The sequence below is a fragment of the Micromys minutus genome (assembly GCF_963924665.1).
Source record: "Micromys minutus genome assembly, chromosome: 5".
Taxonomy (NCBI): Eukaryota; Metazoa; Chordata; class Mammalia; order Rodentia; family Muridae; genus Micromys; species Micromys minutus.
Window position 1 is genome coordinate 28,802,156 of NC_137974.1, and position 18,310 is coordinate 28,820,465.

Genomic DNA, 18,310 nt, shown 5'->3' on the forward strand with positions numbered 1-18,310 from the left:
CTCATCTGATTTCTCTTCACTGGTTTATACCCATTCTGTTCTCTTAGCTCCACGTTCGCTAAGAGAGTTTTCTCATATTATTAAAATGCTACCTGTATAAAGGATTAACTAGAGACGTAAATGGATGGATGGAGACTTCTACAGAAGAAGCTGTGGCTGAATTATGTACCAACAATCAGAAGTCGCTGAGTCCTTTGGTCAGGTGTTTCTCATTGACTGGAACTTCTTACATCCCCAGTGATGCTCTGCTTAGCCTCATACTCCTTGTTTCTCCACCTCACTTTTCGTCCTCTCTGAAAATCCCCGCACTATTTATGCCAGATAGATTAGTTCTGCCTTACCTTAGGCCCAGAAATCCCACAAGAGCTCATCCTGTATCCAATGGGAGGATTCATCGACCTGCATTCTGGACATCCAATCTTGAAGGAGAGTTCCGTGCTACCGTTTACAACAAAACCATAGCAAAGGTTACTGCCGCTCACACTGACAATTCTGTCCTTGACCTCTGAGTCTTCCTTAACTTCATCTTTAGTGTTTGAGATTAGCGTGGGCCAAGGAAAAGTCGCCACTAGGTGGCAGTAGCACTCTAAACTTAGTTTGGCTGGTGCTCTGCTGGGTTTGCCTGTTCAGAGCAGTGAGTCTCCAAAGGCCACTAACTGCAAGTGAGCCACACTCACAAGGGAAAAGGGAAGGGGACTCCTGGGAGAAGACGGATCATAGAGGGATCCGTGTCCGGAGATTCCGTTTGGGAGTGTGGTAGGAAATTCCTATACTAGAACTCTGAGGGACCACTGCAGCTTCGAGTTCTTTATGATGGCTAAAGGTGCCAACTGCAGGCATGAATAACCAGTTTACTGGCAACACAAGGGGTCACATAAAGGTACCCATATCCTGTGGGAGATGTGATGTACGCGGCAAGCTTGTAATATGGACTTGGGGGGTGGGACAGATCTTGGAAGAAGAAAGAGAGGCTTTTGAGCCCAAAGTGGTTTTACGTATAATGGTCTAACCACTCGGTGTCAAATGATTGCTCAGGGTGTATGCAGTAGGACTGACGACACTGCTAACATGATTAGCACTGGGCAGGCAGAGTCTAGGATGCTTGAAGGGTATTTTTGTGGAGATGATTCTCATGTGATAAGAAATGCTTGAAGGTGTGTTGGGGTCAGGGCTCAGGTAGGAGGCTAAGGAATTCTGACTTCGTGGTGAGCTCTAAATGTGGTGTATTAAGAATGAAGTTACTGTGGAGACAAAACCAAATAAGAAGGGGATGAATATGAAATGCTGGCCAAGGGTTTTTTTTCCCTGAAATCTGGACTCAGAAAAATTATTGTTAATAATCCTTATGTGTTGACTAATAGCAAGTACTATAGCCTATTCATTAAATAATGGAGTCATCTTGTAATACTTTGCAGCGTTAAGTAAATGTACCCATAGTTATTTTTTTAATAAACGTGTCCATCCTTGATTCTGATTCCTAATGCGTGTAAAGTAATGCATTTCCCCAGCTTGTTACCCCATGTGACTTCCGCCTTCCTTCCCTCCCACTACCCTGCTCCAAAGCACAGTCAGTGATCTCTGTCTCTGTGTAAGAAAGTACTTGGGTAGAGACACCAGAGATGCATCGGTGTTAGGTCCAATCTCTACTCCAGGAGACCCAAAAGCCAACTATCATGAATCATATCTTTATATTTTTATTTGGCTTTTAAACCTCTCCACCACATTTTACCGTCCTATGTGACTCCTTTGTAAGGTTGACGGCATTTTCCAGGCTGGAGCCAATGAGAGACCAGATGACAGGCACCATACATACATAGACTATGGATGTGACGCTGATGAAGAGTGGTCACAGAGCTGCCCTCTGCCTTCTGAGCCAACCAATACATCTTAATGACTGCAGATGCTTCTGTGTGTTTTGAGGATGTGGAGTGGTTCTAGATGATCTCATCTAAGATTCCTTTATGAATCGTCTAGGTACTGAAGCACAGTCCCAACATGGGAGGAGGACACAGGAGGCCCATGAGTTCAAGGCCAGCCTGAGCCACGCAGTGAGGCCGTGTCGGAAAGCTAAGCAAGGAATTTGTTAAGCCATATTAGACATGTGCTTAACAGACAGTATAAATATTCATAAATGCTAGCCAGAATGCGAGACAAACAATGAAGCCACTGTCTCTATTTCCAGTACTAATAGAGCCTCTGCGTTTTCTTCTGGAGTCATTTCCAAACACAAGGAAGAAAATAAATGTGGGCTAAAAATGAGATAGAGAACGTGTACCTGGCAAAAAGAGAACTATTTCTTGTGTACCCCCATAGCATCTCAACCTTATTCTGTTACAACCTCTTCTTTTATGGGCTTTGACTTCCAGTTAGCGGATTGGTAGAATTAGGGGAGAAAAGAAATCCTGATTGAGAAGCAAGTTGCCATAGCAACCTTGCACTGTAGTTATATTTTTCTGACTGCAACTATAAATGTTAAAATGTAACCTTTCTAATTATGCCTCAGCATTTTTAACTCTATCAGTACCAAACCCTTTACAAAGTTTGATCTCTCTCTCTCACACACACAGAGCAATAGATTTCATTTTCATCTCAACAAAAATCTTTATATTAACTAGAATCTCTTATGAATATTAATGTTGTCTGCACTTAGTAACAAGCCAGAGTTTAGATAACTTAAAAAATATCATGCCTGTGTGTCCAGACTTCACATTTATACAACCAAAATAGTTACGCCATTAACCTTGGTCAAGGTTTGTCTTTTCATTGAAATGGCTTTGAGCACAATGGGAAAACTAGTTTAGCAAGAGCCAGTAAAGGCCTTGACCTTGAACAAGGACTTCTCTTTTCTTCTGTTGTTTAGGGGCAACACAGACTGCCTCGGGGCCTCCCCACATCAGGTTTAAGGAACTTGTCTTTCCAGACAAGTGAAACCAGTACTTTGCCTAAAGCTGATTTCTGTGGCCCCTTTCTTCTTCCTGCCTCTGGTTCCTATTGTCCCTCTGTCTGCCAAAGACCACATGAGGTTGCTGAAATAGAGGTGTTCCAGGTGCAAAGCAGAGATGAGGAAAAACCTGGTCCAGTCAGGAGACCTGGGACTTATAAATGTACTCAAACATCACCCTGGCGCAAACAAAAAAGCCAGACAGGTTGGACAAGAAAGAAAAGGCTATCAGAGATCGCTACATAGTTCTCTCAAAGTTACCAACGCCCTGGCAAGTCTAATTGGCTGTCTTTGGTCATTCAAACTGTAGCAGAGTTACTTATGTCCGATTTCTTCCCTACTGCTAGAGCAGAAGTAAGGCCAGGGAGATTTGCCCTGTGTGTCAAAGCGGGAGGGGGAGTTAGGAGCAAAGCTTCTTGCAGAGAACCCTGGGTGTTGTGCCCTGTGGGTGATGGGGCTATCAATCAGGTGTCTTTCAAGGACAGTGGGAGGAGAAGCATGCACAGACTGTCACTTTTACTAAGACTGTCTTTGCACTTGGGAAAAGGGGCAGTGTATTTTTTTTCCTGTCTTCTCATTTCTCACCTCTTAAAAAAAAAATCACCCAGCAGATTCATGGATGATGTAGTCTTTATTGCAGAGTAGTGTTCTATTGTAGAGATGAACACAGTTTAGCTATCACTCCCTGAAGGAAAAAACACCAGGGCTTCCCACAGTCCCCCGTGATTTGTGTGAACTGAAGTAAGCATGCAGGGCTAGGTCACGTGATAAGCACATGATTAACTTGGCTTTGGTTAGAATGTCTGTTGCTTTTGCATGCACAGTGGCAAAGGATACAGGCTTTGCTTGCTACTTTTCCTTAATGCTGTCTAGTATTTTCCCTTTGAAAACCCTTTTTAGCTATTGTGATATGTACTTTATTTCAGTACTCTTTAGGTACCTTCTTTTCTAGGGACCAGCTGTGCAGTGTGTCCTTTTGTCTACTTGTTTGTCAAATGTACATCTTTTCTTGTGAAGTACACTTTCCAATAGTTTGCCTTTTTAGTGTTGAATTTGCTTAATTTTAAGTTTTGAGAGTTTTAAAACATACATCTTTTATTAGATATATAATTTATATATTTATGAATGTATCGCTGGCATTTCCAATCTTTTAACCATGTATTTGTTAGAGCAAAAAAAATTTTTTAAACATGCTGAAATCTGATTTTTCAGGTTTCCTTAAATGAATTATGCCTTTGGTATCATGTCTAACAAATGGTCACAAAGCGTTTTTTTCTAAATATCTCTTAGTTTCATGTTTACATATAGGTCAATGATCCCTTCTGAGTAGATCCATTTGAGTAGATACCATTTTAGTGCTGATGTGTTTTCCACCTCACCTGATAATTCCTGGACTACTTATATCATCACCATCATCATCATCATCATCATCATCATCATCATCATCATCATCATCAGTAGTAGTAGTAGTAGTAGTAGTAGTAGTAGTAGTAGTAGTAGTAGTAGTAGTACCTCTCTGCAAAAACTACCTAAGGACTAAAAACTGTTATGATTGAATCAATATTTTAGAAGTGGTGTCTCTTTTGGTCTATTGACCAACTATATTAGTTTATCCTTTTTCTGTTGTTAAAGGAAAAACAAATCAGAAGTTATGTTCTTATAAATGTTAAATTCATATGTATACATATATATGTATATATATATATATATATATATATATATATATATATATATATATTCCACTCATAGTTTTGGAAATAAAAGTCCCTAAGCAGGAAGTCCTATTTGTTCCAGCTGTGGTGACGATCTCATCCTGAGAGTGTCTGAGAGAGAAGGTACCAGAGCAGATTAAGACATCAGTCTGATCCTTTTCTTATTTATGGAAACTCAGGAGGGCCCATGCATTATGATTTATTGGCTTTTTTACTCCAGACCCCATGACCAGAAGGGTCTGGACCACTCATTGCCATAACTTGATCCAATCTTTCTGACAGAACAGCCTTTGGGAGACCATACCTACTATAGAGAACTGACTGTTGGGGACTGATGTTCTAGTTCAATTCTAAAGTTAAATTTTATTAGATACAACCGTATCCACATAGGTTTGAAAAGGCCCAGTACTTAAATGTCAACTTACTTGGTCTATAAGGAAAAAAAGGTAGCCAGGATACCCAGGGATGGAGAATTCTCTTTGGTCTCTGTTTTGACATCTAGACCAGCCTGTCTCTCAGGTAAAGAAGCTGAGATTCAAGAAATAGCATGACATCTGTGCTCATACAAAGTAGGCCAAAGGCTAGAGGTGAAGTCCTGAAATTCTGACTTAGTGCTCAGGACTTGGGAATGTGACCCCTAGCCACTAGAAAGTCACATCGCTACAGCAATTTAACTGTGAACATGGCAGTATGCCTTGTGAGCGCTTTGCAAGGGTGGGCTGTACTTTTTCTAGCCCCATATACTGGTATCTATCCTTACACTGAAACTCGGGTGGCCGTGGGAACAAGTTCTTGTTGAGCTGATTGTGGCTGCTTCTCTGGCTTTGAACTTGAAAGCCTCCCGACTTTGTCTCTCCAGGGCTTGGCATATAGGGATGAACCACCAGGACTGACTTTGCAGCCTTTGAAAAAAAAATAAATTTGCATTTAAAACACTTGATTAGAAGTAGTGGGGTGAAGAGAAAAGAAAGCATGTGATTGACATCAAAAGGTCTGTACCAGAAACCTTGGCTGAGATGCTTCTAGGCAATGTGGTGTGAGGAAACTTACATAACTTTCTAACCCTCAGTGGGGGGAGGGCGATGCACCCATGTGTTATGCTTATGGAGCTAATAAAATTATGCACATAAGAGTCTGCCAATGCTAATACACACTCATTCCTAAAGTGTTTTTAAATTTTATTTCTCTAGAATTATATTTCAGATTTTGGACTTTAAGGAGTGTAGACATTAGAGATTTTGATATCTGAGGGTTTCAACATTTAGAACAGCAATTTGGGGCACTGGGCCCTCACCCACCCTTAAGATTTCTCAAATGATAAGGTGACTGTATTAATGACCTTTCTATAGCTGTGATAGAAGACCAGGACCTAGGCAGCTTATAGAAACAAGAGGATATAGAAGCTTATGGTTTCAGAGGAATGAGAGTCCATTGTTGCAGGGTAACATTGTTGCAGGGTAATATTGTTGCGGGGTAACATTGTTGCGGGGTAACATTGTTGCAGGGTAACATTGTTGCAGGGTAACATTGTTGCAGGCAGCATTCAGCAGCCATGGCAGCTGGAACAGCTGAGATCTCACTTCCTGGTCCATACAAGCTTCTTTGCTACTGCTGGAATGGAAATTCTATTAGTGGGAAAAGATGTGCGATGAACTGTGAGAGTGAAGATCACAGATATGGGGATTGGTTGTTCTTGATGGAATCCAGGGCTGCACTGCAAGGAGAGAAATCACCTCCTCCCGTGCAGACTGGAATTCAAGTCCAGGAGCCAAGCACGTTGCCCCAGAACAACCCTAAAACCAGAAGTGATCTGAAAAAAACGGGCAACATAAACAGCCCTTTCTACAAGAGGATCCCTCCCCCCAATCTAGTCTTGGTGTTATAGTTTGAAACTTTTCATGTTTCTCTTGAAAACTGCCTTTGTCTTTCTCGAAACAACTCTTTACAATTACACCCACTGACGTGGTGGCATAGATCTTGTGAAAGCTTGCAGGGTGCCAGGAAGGGCAGAGGAGACAGTGGGGGCTATCAGCTCAAACATCACATCTCGAAGCAGAATTCAACTAAGATCACTCCAATAAATGTCCTTTGTTTCCTTCCCTTCACAACACTCCGGGCCACAGCTTCCTGCCTGGCTTTCATTTTTAATCCCCCTGCTTGGATCACATAATGTTCCTGGCACTCTGTGAATGACTTTTCTCATCCTCCCCCTTAACCCGGCTTGGGCTCTGTCATCTGTGCTGTCAATGCAAAGATGCAAATGGAAGCTCCTCTGAGGTGAAGTCAAGCCGGAAGCTGACCCAGCAGGGTGCAAACCCAGTGAACTAAGCATGCTCCCTTGTTCTTGGCTTTCATGACCCCATATCTACCTCAGATCTTAGCTTTCATGACCCCACCGTCTCAGATCTATATTTTTTCCTCTCCCAATGTCTACTTCACCTACTCACTCAACTATTTACTCTTTGAAGCAATAGCCATTCTAAGACAGAAGAAATCTGATGTTCTGTTGATGCAGATCTGGTGTAAGCAAAGCTTGACAGAAACCCAAATCGCCTTTTTATAACCGTCCTGTCTACGTGGTACCTGCTCTCCTTTCTGTCTGCATATTCAGTGCCCTGTGCAGTCTTAGTCTTACCTGGGATTGATCCTTCCATATCTCCCACTTACTTTTGATCAGCAAATCCTCACAGACATACTACTAGTTATCAGTTGATGTCTGTAACCTAACATGTGGATATATTTTTTTTTTTTTTTTTTTTTTTTTTTTTGAGAAAAGGTGATGGCACCTCATGAAATTGAAAAGCTTTTGTAAGGCAAAGGACACTGTCAAAAGGACAAAATGGCAACCAACAGATTGGGAAAAGATCTTTACCAATCCTATATCTGATAGAGGGCTAATATCCAATATATACAAAGAACTCAAGAAGTTAGACTCTAGAGAATCAAATAACCCTATTAAAATGGGAGACAGAGCTAAATGAAGAAATCTTAACTGAGGAATATCAAGAAAAGGTGGTGGTGCCAATATAAATGGAACCCTCCCAGCGTGTAGAACCAGACACTAAATCAAGACAGGGAGAGTATTTCCTTGCAAATTGTTCTAGTGGCCCCTGCTTACTGGTACAGAACCAAAAGCCAGGAAACCCTGTGCCCTGTGTACCCCAAGAGCCTCAGTAAAAGTTTATGATGTATCCACTAACCCCATAAAAAGTCCAGTCAGGTCATTTCCAACCACTTGTACCATCATCACAGAATCTGATCCCTGATCTCACCCCAGCCGATTCCATTCTGCATCTTCCTTCTTTCACATTTTCTCCAAAATCTATAGTGTGTGCAGTCCCACCCCAAATACTCAGTGTTTGTCAGATTGTTTCTGTCAGGGTTACCAAGGCCCTGACCACTATACATAGCAATGGCATATATACGTGTGTGTGTGTGTGTGTGTGTGTGTGTGTGTGTAAATAAAAGTATGGCCATAGGCATGCTAACTTCACAGTCCTCGTCCTCCTTGGCTTGACCGCCAGGCTGGGCAAGGCTTTGCTCAGCTGGCTTCCAGAAAACCACCTCTTCACTTTCACCTTCTTTTCCTTGACCACCCTCCCTTGGGTTCCTTTGCTCTAACGTCTCATGATTGATCCTTAAATACCATTGGTATGTGAGGCCGGAGTCTTCAGCTCCCAGACTGCCTCTCTTTACGATAATTTCTTTGCCTACCTCATAAAGTTTCAAGTGTCAAATGTCATCTTCAAGCTGGTGTTCCAACTGTCCTCAGGGCATTTATCACTTCCTGCTATTCTCAGCTCTAATGTCCCCTTACACGCAGACTTTCCCAGGACCATGCTAATAAAATCAGAGTCCCCTACCCCTTTATGCTATGTCTTCACTGATTTTTCCTTCCTTCCTTTCTTCCTTTTTTCCTTCCTTCCTTCCTTCCTTTCTTCCTTCCTTCCATCTGTCCATCTTTTTTTTGTACATCATTATTTATTTGTATATTCAAAACCTTTTGGAAATAAAAAGCATTATCTATTTCGTAGAGTGCATCACACAGAGAAAGCTACCGAGTGATGTTTGCTGACTAAAACTATGATCTCATTCAGCCCTGGAAATCCCCACCTGTCCTGTTAGAGAGCTTACTTACTACAGATTAAGAAGCAGGATAAGGTTACCACGGAGCTGAGCTGTCTGTGCAGGTAGCCTTACCCAGAGCGCATATTTACTCAGTAGGCTGCAGATTGTGAAGGACATTTCTCTAGGTGCAGAGCCCGGAGTCAGTGGTGCTGGGAAAACTGAGACAAGAAATACTGAAGTGGAAGTGGTGGGAGGTGGGGAAGCCTAAGAGTGATGTGACTTCAGGAAGACCTGACTTTTTTCACAGTTAAACATGCTAACCCATTTCCAGTTTCCTTGTCACTCAATCACGTGGCCTTTCGGGGCTGACTTTGGTGCCTCATTGAAAGTTGGCTAATGTCATAGTATTTCATATTTTGCCGGCACTGAGGTGTCATGTGCTGATAATATTTAAGAATTAGTCAATAGTCTCCAAACCAACTTTGGGATCTGAAATGGGAGGAACTTCTTGCTGTTTCTACAGCAGCCTGGGAGTCGTCATCCTCCCCGAAGAAGCTTATACTTAATACCAGAGAACCGTGCTCAGTCCTCATGTGTTACTCAGAACACCGAGTCTGAGCAAAGTGCTGAGCCGACTAAATGGCACGTTGTAGTTCCAACTGTAGTCACAGATGGAAAGGGTTCTGAAAGTCCAGTTGAATGGACCTTTATAACATCCTGTACTCAAAATAAGTGACTTCTTTAGAGTTTGTGGTCTGTGACTCCTGACTTTCAGGTTCCCTACACATAGGGGTCATGAGCTTAGAGATATTTCCATGATAAATATGGTTGGCTAATAGATATTACAATGCGTATGGTTTCCATATTCAATGAGCTGCCATTTTCTGTTTCAAAGGGACCCAGCTCTTCACCCCCCACTGCCCCCCAAACCCTGCTCTCCCGTTGCTTCTCCTAAAGAACCGAGGCAGAATAATAGGTAAGCGCTTGCCCTTCTGAAGGTCTTTGCCAGGAAATGAGAGTCAAACTATCGTGACCAGCTTTGAGGAAAGCATGGCTGTACTTTCTTCGTGTGCTCACTAATATAAGACTCATAGAACCTATAACTCTATCAATACACATGTGTAAATGACTTTTGCTTTAGAATCGCAGTGGCTGTCACATGTCTTATAGAACTATTCCTCTGAAATAGTCATAAACAAGTAGAAATGGAAGTGTTTCTTATATATTATATTATTTTATTATATGAAGGTTTTTTATATATTAGCACTTGATATAAATGTGTATATATTGTATATATATTTCATATCTAGTAAACGCAAACTACATTAGACTACAGATAAGAATGTGTTTCCTCTCCATTTCCTTGTAATTAAGTTTCCCACTGAGAGCTACATATTTTAATAAAGGATATTCTTACAACTTTGTATTACCGCTCAACAACTCAGTTATGTGAGAATCTTTAGGCTCTTACTTAATTTTTTTTGACTAAAGTATTTTTTACTTATTTCAAAACTATCAAAACCTTTTAAGACTATTCCAAATAATTTATCTTTAAGTCAAGAAAAGACACACTTTCTCTTCTACTTTAAACTTCTGGAACTTTATAATTAATACTTAGAAGCCAATTCAGAAGCTTGACACTCTTGCTATGTGCCCCTTGAACCATTTTTCAAGATGGCGTTCCATTTTTTTTTTCATTAGTATTGAGAGATTAAATCCCAGTGTTTCAGAGAAGACTGAGCTGTTGGATCTGCCTGACTGCCTACTTTTGCTTCTTTTGTATTGTTGCCTCTTGAGGGGAATTTTTAACACTATGTAAGACACAGAACTATTATTATGTAAATACAGAACTATTACCCATAAGTCACAATTATGAAAGCATTTTTAAAAAGAGGACAGACTGCTAGAAAGCCTGACCAAGGAACAGGGGTGTGTGGCACTGTGTGGATCCATCCTTCAGGAGTAAAACTCCAGAGCTGCAACTTCTACCCATAAGACCCCCCCCCCATCTCTGAAATTTTGTCCTCAGGATATTGCTTTAATGAGTCAGGAGAATAGTTTTTCACTGAACTAATTAATGATATGGATTGGCTTTTACAACTTCTCATTTCTGCAATGATTATAATTATCTCATAAGAGCAAGCTCTCAGGCTTCCTGTCTTACCTGACTGTCATCTTAGTCTTATAGTATGAGGCAATGAAGTCACAGTTAGAATAGATTTTTTAAAAAGAAACTGAAATAAGTTGTCCTTGTATCACCTAAGTTCTAATCTAAGACCATTGACACTAGAGGGCTGCACACGTTTATGTTCAGAAAAAGCTAAACTCCACAGGAATTGGTCAAAATCAGTTTTTAACTATTTTCATTTCTTTCTTCCACTAATGATCCAAAAAATTAAAATTGGGACAACTTGCCTGTTTTTAAAACCCTGATTGCTTTAATCACAGCATGGCGATTTTAATGAACAGATATGAAAGGGAAGTGTTTTCTATGTAATTAACACATGTCCTCTGGAGAACAAAAATGGTTGAATATAGCTTGTGAGAATAAGCAAGAATATATAAGTAGGTCAACCACAGTCTGAGGAAAGAGAGAACCTAATAAATTCTAAAAACCTAGCATTATACAGTTTGCTGCAGCCGCTCTAACAGGGCCCTTTTTGTATAGTAGAAGTATTTGAAATTTAGGGTATTTTCTGGTCTTACTTGAACAAATGTATTTCTTGGAAGTATTCACATGAAACAAGTCTCTAAGAAAAAAATATTATGTTGGTGCCTAACCACAGAAAATTATTCTTGATATTTAAAATGCTACATCATTATCTGATAGAGACAAAATGCTTTGATGAATGGAAATAAAATGAACAACGTCTAGATCAGATATGACTAAATGTACCTTGTGGTTTGAAACATATGAAAAGAAATTGATACTGTAAAAATTTGCACCTTGTACTTTTTAGACCTTCAAAAAGAGGAATAATTGAATTTTAGCCAATACAAAGAACTAGGGTTAGATTTTTGTCAAATAATAATATATATATTTCTGAACACAAATGTCATCTTATACATATAAATTTAACATGGTGGAGTTTCTTACCTAACAGACATTATTTTTAAATTCTAGGCAGATACATGCAGATACATCAGGGGCATGTGGAGAAACCAATAGACATGCTGAGAGAAATATAAGGTACAAACTTCTGTCTGTATGTATCTAACTGTGCCAATGCTTGGAGTGTTTAAAATGATAAATTAGGTAACACCAGTTTTTGTGCCAAATTTAGCTGTAATGAGCAGACTGTTATTTGTTTGTTTGTGAGACAAGGTTTCCCTGTGTAGCCCTAGCTGGCCTAGAACTTGCTATGCACACAAGGCCAGCATCAGTCTTGCAGAGATCCATCTGCCTCTGCCTCCAGAGTGCTGGTATTCACGTGAGGCACCATGTCCGGGTAGGTAACACATGGTTTTGTAGGTTCTTGCTCTTTAAATTTGCACAAGATTTACATTGCCAATCCAGAACTGTCTGAACACACGGACAAGATGAGATGGAACCCTTGAAGGGAGGAAGCTTGCTCATCTCTGTGTTCCCTGCAATTGCCTCAAGATACAGCACACTGTCAGTGTGTGAGTGTGAGGCAGGGAGGAGGTGTTCGCTTATTTGAACCCGTCATGCTCAGCCTCTCCTGCGGCATCAGGACAGGTTCACACATCCTCATCTGGGGAAGGAAGCGTTTCCCAAGTATCTGTTCTCCCCACCGTGGTCCTGACTCACACCTGTTTGCCACATCCTACCTAGCTTGACATTCATTATAGAGTTGTTTGTTTGTGTTTCTCCATTATTATTTGGGAAAAGTAATAGCTTTTCTTTCAACTTTTTTTTAAAAAAAACAGAGACACATGTACAGATTTTTAAAAAAGCATTTTTGAACAAAACTATATGAATATATCTTTGTCAGCACTTGATTTTTTTTATCTTTTTTATTAGATACTCTGTATTTACATTTGAGATGTTATCCCTTTACTCTGCCCTGATCCCATCCCCCTCCCCCTCCAGTTGCATTCACAAAGGTACACTTGATTTTTTTTTAAAAGGTTTGATAGTGTGCATTGAAATCTAACAAAACATGGAAATAGTCAAAGTTTTCTTGGTGTGTATAGTTTAAACATAATGATTTTTAAATACCAAGAATTGTCACAAGGCTATCTTCTTAGCTCTTGAATTATTGATGATTTAAGGTCTAGGTGCACCCCACTTTGAGAGGGTGCTATGCACTTATTTTTTTTTCTGAGAAGGACTGAGGAAGTAATAGCTTTTAGGAATACTTTTTATTTTTTTTTATTTTTTATTTTATTTTTTTTTTAAGATTTATTTTATGTATGAGTACATACACGGTCGCTGTCTTCAGACACACCAGAAGAGGGCATCAGATCTCATTACAGATGGTTGTGAGCCACCATGTGGTTGCTGGGAATTGAACTCCGGACCGCTGGAAGAGCAGCCAGTGCTCTTTACCGCTGAGCCATCTCTCCTGCCCCCTTAGGAATACTTTTTAAAGCCATGCATATGCCTGTAATCCCAGCCCTTAGGAGGCAGGAACAAGAGAAACATTGCAAGTTTGAAGCTATTCTGGTAAACACAGTGGATTCGAGGACAGTCAGGGCTACGTACGGAATGCTGACTATAGGAGAAATCGTCTTCCTTAGGGAAGAACGTCCTAATTGGTTATCTAAATGGTCAACCTTAAAAGCATTCATACAAAGAACTTTATAAAGACCAAATAGTTTGTGCTGATGGTACAATTAATGAAAAACAGTTCACGAGTCTTAAAAAGTGTGTGTGTGTGTGTGTGTGTGTGTGTGTGTGTGTGTGTGTGCGCGCGCGCGCGCGGGGAGGGTGGTAATATGGGGGTGGCTTGGGGGAAAGGAAGGAGCAGGGAAATGATGTCATCACATTATGATCTCAAGAAATGTAAGAAACTATTTTATTGTTGTTGTTATTATTATCTAGCCTTTAATGGCTGAGCCATGTCTCCAGCCCAGAAACTGTTTTGCTTAAAAAAACTGAAAAATTACAACATTGGTATTTTATGGTTTTATCACTGTAATAAGACAATTTTCAGTGACATAAAAAAAAATGACCGTGCTATTCCCAAGAATTAAATTTCTTTTGTGTCATCCCTTTGACTTCCAGGAGTCCTGGGTTGAGGCACAGACAACACGCATACCTTACACTTGGAAGGAGTCTGACTTCCCTGTCCTTACAAGTTTTTATAAAACTTGTCACCTCTCACACTGTGCTTCATGTAGCAAATGAAGGATGCTCAGGCCTGTGTGTACCATGCATGGAGACCTCGGTGGTAATGAAGGATGCTCAGGCCTGTGCGTACCATGCATGGAGACAATGGGACCAACTTGTGAGCCTATTAGAGTCATCCTTCCTGAAGATGGACTCTCCTGTCCTTCACTAGGAATTCTAGCAAGTTTAGCCTGGTAGTAGAGCTTAACCCCACTGACCTGCTTCTCTTTCTGTTCACTGAAGGGCCGAGGATCTCGACGACATCATCAGGGTGGCGGCTGCGCTTCAGAAAACTGACAAGGGGTGAGGTTTGAGAGCTCCCAGCCTTGTTTTCTCCCTCTTCTTTGTGTTCTGAAAGCTGCCAATGCCTCTGTAATTTCTAAATATGAGCCAATAACCAGTGCTGTTTGTTGTATACGACTAAGAAGAAAAGCCTCTCACTGTCTCTGCAAGTACCCACATAGAGTAGATGTTCCTGACATGGATGGATGCCCACCTACATCTACTCATCCTAGTGACCTCAGATCTCAACCACACCTCTAGTTCTGTGGTTTTCTGGCTAGCCTACATATCCACTGATTTTTGCCCTTAGCACCTCCATTTCAAATATCCTGGGACCATGTTCAGCTTTCTTCACAGGTGTGCTATTTTCTGCTTCTGTCCTTCCACTACTGCAGGCTTGATCTTCTGAAATAATTCTCGGCTTTTCTATCCCTTTTATTCACACACACACACACACACACACACACACATACACACAAACACACACATATATACACACACATATATATATGTATACACACACACATATAATACATATAGGCATGTATATCCTAAAAGTCTACAATGTCTTTTGCTCATGCAGGGCTTAGTCCAGGATGAGAGACTAGCTTAGACTTACACTCTAGTCTCTCATTCTTCTGCCCCATTTATACCACTGAGTGCCACATAGTTTTTTTTTTGTAAATACTTGTCATGGCTTCCATGTGTAAATACATGCTAGAGTCACATATGACTGTTTGCTAGTCTAGATCAAAAACAATTCAGTTCCAGAATCATTTCTGACTTCACCTGCATAGTTATCTCATATTTGACAGACCTCTTCCTTTCTATGATTTCTAGACATGCTTGTTTCTGCCATCTCTTCCACACAGTGACCTTTACCAGTCCTGGTGCCATCATTTTCCAAGATCTGGGTCACAAATTACCTGCCCTGTGAAGTCTTCCTTGTGTTACCCAGTGAAGTACCACTCTTCCTTCCTCAGTGACTAGAACTCAGCTATTTCAACTGCATGGTACCTAACCACCCTTTTCTCTTTAGTCTCGCCCTCATCCCTTTTGTCGTCATCTTCAGGGAAGATGTTTTGTTTTAGTAGAGAGATCGCTGACTCGATAATAATATGCAGCTCTGTCCAAAGAAGTAACATGTCAAAATTCTGGATACAGATACTTTATTGTTTTAATCCCAAACCTGGCAAGCTTTCCCTTGTTTAATGTAATTAAGCAATGATAAGAATTTACTAGAGTGCATCTCACTAAAAACCAAAACAAACAAAAAATAAAAGAGGTTGGACAAGCTGCACATACCTTTAATGCCAACACTTGGGAGGCTAAGATAGAAGGCCAGCTTAGACTACAGAGTAAGACCCTTTCTCAACAAATACAGTTACTGGACCAGACAAATAACACAGTTTTCTGTGCAGTCAATAGGGGCTTTGACTTAGAAGAAGACCAGAGAGGATCTTCATGTCCCATGTTCAAGTTTGATTTTTCTCCCATTTAAGATCCTGTATTTCTGATATTATTAATTTATTTAGAAGTATACTCTTCAGGACTGGGGCTTAAGCCTAGGCCTTACACATGACATGCAAGTGATCCATCACGGAGATTCCCTCAGCTTCTTTTTCCATTCTCTTAAAACTAGAATCTCTTTAAGTTTCCCAATTGTGACTTGGACTTATTCTGTAGCCCTAGCAGGTCATGAACTTGGAATGCTTTTTAGTCTTAACTTTCTGAGTATCTAAAACCACAGGTTTGCTCAGCCATGCCTAGGCTTTTTTTTTTTTTTTTTTTTTTAATAAGTGGTGAACAAGTTTTCAGTTGGAGACTGGGATACTTGAAGGAAACCCATGTAGGTGATGTTGAGGATCAATGACATGGTGGCATGAATCACTCCACACAGGGAGAGCCTGGCAGCTGGCTTTCCTGCTCCTGGTCCCCAGCCACACAGGCATAATACAGCTCACAGCTTACGGAGACGAGCATGCATCAGAGAGAGAGAGAGAGAGAGAGAGAGAGAGTTGCTGCTTTCACATGGACCAGAGTAATGTTTTCTGGGCTGTCCAAAGGGAATAGAAAGAGCTTCATTCTCCCAGCTGCTCTTTGTGGAATAAAGAGCTATTACTATCTGATTCAGGGCATTTAATTTGTTGCAGAGACAATGGTGAAACTTAATATCTAAAGCTTTTTATCAATTTACAGACATTTTGAAAGCTCAGGGTTTTTTTATTCAGAATTCTGTCTCCCTGGTGTTTAATTTAGCACAGAGCATCTTTCTCGTGGTTTATGATTTTCTTGTGATAAACAATAGGTAACTTGAATCCTGAAAAATCTCATCATTGTGGTTCATGCCAGTCACAAAGGTCTAGGGTTAAAAACTACAAGATTCTTATAGTTGCTCTTTCCCCTGGGGTGGAAACAAAATTTCAGCCAGCTTCTGATTATCAGGTAACATTTTAAGCAAGAAACAGTAACAGCACACCATGTTGAAGTACTAGGCATCGTTTTCCCCATTATGGGAGAACGTTGTTCTTTTTCCTTTTCAGTCTGGGCCAGAAACTGTTTTAAAACATTTCAGTGTTCAGTCTCAACTTTCAGTTTTATCATTAAATGCACAATGTTTCTTTGAATGACTCATCTATATATTGGAGATGAACTAAGGGTTTCTGAGCAGGCTGCCCTAGACAGTTCTTCTGACAATGGTGGTTTACCTGGTATCTTCACCACACAGAACAGACTCATCCACTGTATCTCTCTGAAGCTGACACAGTGCCTTTCTTTTAATAAATTCAACTGGAAAGGTAAATATAGCAAGCATGTGCTCCATGAAAAATATTGGCAAGGTGCCATTTATTATAATGGCAAATATTAGGTGAGAATTTGTGACGTTTTAGGCATTATGCTGAGAACTGTGTATTAACGTGTTGGTTCTTTTAAAAAATGAACGTGATTATTCTTGTTATCCTGCCTCTGGGGCAATGGTATCAACAATAGCTGCAGAAATTTACTCAGGCCGCCAATGAGTCATGGAGTTCTTTAGATAGCAGGGCAGATGTTGCAGCCTTAGATGCTTGAAGGTGTAAATACTGGTCTCCTGGTCAACACCTGAGTTAACTCAAGAAGAATGTTAAAAAACTGGAGACATGCGTGACTTAGAACATCAAGAGGAGGAAACCAAGATGGGTGGCTGGAACCAGTGTGTGAAGAAGACAGAGAGGAACGGAAGGAGGAAAGAAAATCTGGAAAAGGCATACTGAAGAAGCATTAGAGGATTCTCCTGGGGAGCACCCTACCCCAGGCTCCCCATCTGGGGAGAAAAGCTGAGCCAATGGTTTAAGAGAAATTTACCAACCCATAAGCTTAACTTAAATAGGTCACTCCCCAGAAGGCTGCCAGAAAGGGGCTCTGCGGTTCTCAAATATGGAAGCAGGCTTGCAAGTTTACTAGGCCTATTCTGCATTTGTAGTAGAGTTGGAGAAATAGTTACTTTCTGAGTAGCTTTGTTGCATGAGAGTAGGATCTATAATTAGCCAGTTATCCTGCCCCGTTGATCCAGGTAAAAGTGAGTATTAAACAGCTATCTAAAGACAACGTGTTCAAGATTGGCAGGATGCATTGTAGAATACAGTTCTGAATTTTAAGTACTATGTGTGGGAAGGAACCTTAGCACTCAGCAAGCAGACAGTTGCTATTGTTACAGTATATAGCATAGTAGAGTCCCACAAAGCCCCACGTAATGACAAAGGCTCCAAACATAGGGGAGACTTCAGCCAATGGGCCAGGAAAGGCTTACTGCAGCCCGGTGTCAGGAACGCCTTGAAGGATGAGTCTCACAGATAATGAGCATGGGACATGTGTTCTATTTCTGAGCACTCCCAACAGTTACTTTAAGGTGAATCTGGGAATGCTTTCTAACTAATATTAGATTCTGTTTTCTCTCCCCAAAGTGAAGAATTGGATAATCTCATCAGAATGAACAAAGGCTTGAGCAGGTGAGGTTTAAAAAGGTCTGGT

General features: G+C 40.7%; 1 protein-coding gene across 1 annotated transcript in view; it reads left to right on the forward strand.

Annotated features, from left to right (window-relative positions):
• Positions 1–18,310, forward strand: part of SCEL (sciellin) — a gene marked incomplete at both ends in the record, with an annotated part of 91,623 nt that overhangs the window by 20,890 nt on the left and 52,423 nt on the right. Inside the window, 4 exons of the mRNA XM_080917162.1 lie at positions 9,617–9,697; positions 11,846–11,911; positions 14,261–14,320; positions 18,244–18,288. Of these exons, the coding sequence (XP_080773288.1) occupies positions 9,617–9,697; positions 11,846–11,911; positions 14,261–14,320; positions 18,244–18,288 (252 nt within the window). The remainder of the gene's footprint in view (positions 1–9,616; positions 9,698–11,845; positions 11,912–14,260; positions 14,321–18,243; positions 18,289–18,310) is intronic.